The sequence below is a fragment of the Syzygium oleosum genome, unplaced genomic scaffold (assembly GCF_021117445.2).
Source record: "Syzygium oleosum isolate NSW1041296 unplaced genomic scaffold, Sole_v2.1 Sole_v2.01, whole genome shotgun sequence".
NCBI classification, from domain to species: Eukaryota; Viridiplantae; Streptophyta; class Magnoliopsida; order Myrtales; family Myrtaceae; genus Syzygium; species Syzygium oleosum.
In genome coordinates, this window is record NW_026607485.1 from 14165406 (window position 1) to 14168047 (window position 2642).

At 41.8% G+C, this 2642-nt stretch overlaps 1 protein-coding gene across 1 annotated transcript; it reads left to right on the forward strand.

The window, feature by feature from the left end:
- The first annotated feature begins 1026 nt into the window (after positions 1-1026).
- On the forward strand, positions 1027-2334 carry LOC115668266 (disease resistance protein RPV1-like). The gene has a single exon (XM_030589745.2). The coding sequence runs from the start codon at positions 1027-1029 to the stop codon at positions 2332-2334; it is 1308 nt and encodes a 435-aa protein (XP_030445605.1).
- The last annotated feature ends 308 nt before the right edge of the window (positions 2335-2642 follow it).

A 2642-nucleotide genomic window follows, 5' to 3' on the forward strand; every position in this document is an offset into this window, starting at 1 on the left:
GGCCATGGCCGCCGCCGGACCTCGCCGCGAGGTCCGGCAGCCGGCCCCATGGCGAGGCCGCTCGGCCTCGCCCGGATCCGGGCGAGGTCCAGCGGCCCCGCCCATGGCCGGCGAGCCTCGCCGGTTGCCGGACCCGCGGCGGCGACGAAGTCAGAAAAAAAAAAGAGAAAAAAAAACTCAATAAAATAACAAAAATTTGAAAATAGTTTTGCCCAAATTAATCACACCACTTACCAGTAGAAAAGGTTCACCGAGATAGATTTTTGCGCGTGCGGAGAGATTTATCGAGAGGAAGGGATAACAGCAAATAGGGAGAGGAAGGGAGAACAGCTAATAGGGATAAGAGGAATTAGCAGAGAGAGAGAAATTGGGTCTACAAGTAGAGGAAAATTAGCGACGAATAACAATTCGTCGCTAATTCCGTCGCAAAATAACCACGAATTTTTTTTCGTGGTAAATTTCGTCGCAAATTAGCGACGACATTTATTTTTCGTCGCAAATTAGAAACGGAAAAAGATTCGTCGGCAATTTCGTCGCAAATTAGCCACTAATTTTTTTTCGTGGCAAATTCCGTCGCAAATTAGCGACGAATATTTTTTCGTGGCAAATTCCGTCGCAAATTAGCCACGAATTATTTTTCGTGACAAAATCCGTCGCAAATTAGCCACGAATTTTTTTCGTGGGAAAATCCGTCGCAAATTTTCCACGAATTTTTTTTCGTGGTAAATTTCGTCGCAAATTTGCGACGATTTTTAATCCGTGGCAGATTCCGTCGCAAATTAGCCACGAATTTTTTTTCGTCGCAAAATTCGTCGGAAATTTGCGAGGAATTATTTTTCGTGGCTAATTTGCGACGGAAAATATATTCGTCGCAAATTGCGTCGCAATTAGCCACGAAAAATAATTCGTCGCAAATTTCCGTGGCTAAACCCTTGTTTTTTTGTAGTGTTATATGCTAGACAGAACTTATTACTTTGTCTTGTTGAATTCAAAAGTAATCTTTGCATAATTTTTCTTTTACAGGGGATGAAGAAATTGAAAGTTTTGGATCTGAGCAATTGCTTTCATGTAAAGAGAACTCCCAACTTCTCTACTTCTGCAAATTTAGAACGTTTGATCCTATATCGCTGTGTTAGTATAGTTGAAGTTGATGGGTTGATTTGTCATTTGAATCGCTTAGTTTCCTTAGAAGCAAGGCATTGTCTGAATCTTCAGAGGCTGCCAGACGAGCTGGGTGGATGTCTTGCAAGCCTTGAATACCTATCTCTAAAGAACTGCAGATCATTGGAGAGGCTTCCACATACAATCGGGAATTTGGAATCGTTGAGTGAGTTGAATATATCCGGAACGAGCATCAAAGAACTACCTGATTCCATCGGAAAGTTGAAAAATTTGAAAGTAGTGAAGATGGGGGAAAGTAACTTAAGCAAAATACCCGATGCCTTTTGGACGATTGAGAAGCTCGAAGAAATAGATGCCCACAAAAAATATGATATCGAGCATTTCCATGTGAAAATTGGCAATTGCATCTACAGGAATCAATCATTGAGGATCTTGAAATTGAAGAGTGCGGATATATACGAACTACCGAAGCTTCCCGAAAGTCTTATCGAATTAAAACTGTGGGAGTTGAATGTGGACACGTTTCCCGATCTCTCCAACCTCACTAACTTAAAGATATTGAATCTGAGCTTTGGCGTACCTAATGATGATGTGAAATCTAATGCTCTTGTGGAAGATCCGATGCCACGGTGGATTGGGGACTTCAGCAAACTAGAGTCTCTAGCCCTGCGCTCTCCTTATGTGACCACCTCACCAACAGACCTTACCCTTCCTCCTCATCTCAAGTCACTTCACCTCCGGTGCCCTAACATGCGTCGCCTCCCCAGGCTTCCCTCCACTTTATCCTCCTTGTGTCTGCAATTTTGCTACTCACTTCGCTCGGTGGAGGATCTATCAAATTTGAAGAAACTATCAACTCTCGAGATTTGGCACGGTGCAATCTCAGAGATTCCAGGCCTTGGTTGTCTGGAGAACCTACGTGATTTGAAGTTTTGGAGCCTTGGCCAGGTGGAAATACTACCTGATCTAAGCAAATTAAACAAACTAAGGCGTCTCCGAGTAGCATGGTGTGATAATCTGATTGAGATTCAAGGTGAACTCCCAAAGTCTTTGGAAGTGTTGAAGATTTTTTCTTGTGAATCTTTCCAAAAGTTACCCGATCTGTCAAGCTTAAATGAACTGCAAATGGTTGCAACAAATCATTGTGGGAAATTAAATGTGGAGGCAATTTCTAGGCTTTGCTCAGAGAAGTCAATCAGATTTTTGCGATAAGGAGACGAATATGAATCTGTGGGAGAAGACGACAAATAAGTGCACCTGGCACTTGAAAGCTTCTAGATCCCCAATCACAAATTGTTGCTTGTGTTCAAACTTTAAACGAATTGAGGTAGGTTATTTCATCTAACAACCAATTTTTTCCTTTTCTTGCAATAAAATTCTTTCACAAATATGAACAGAGAAGTTGTACGTGCAATTTTTAATGACCTTTTTGCGAATTCATGTCTGCAAAATGATGTTGGTGTTGAAATTATGATACCTCCGAATAACTAGAGGGTTCTTAATTATGAACAAGTATTTGT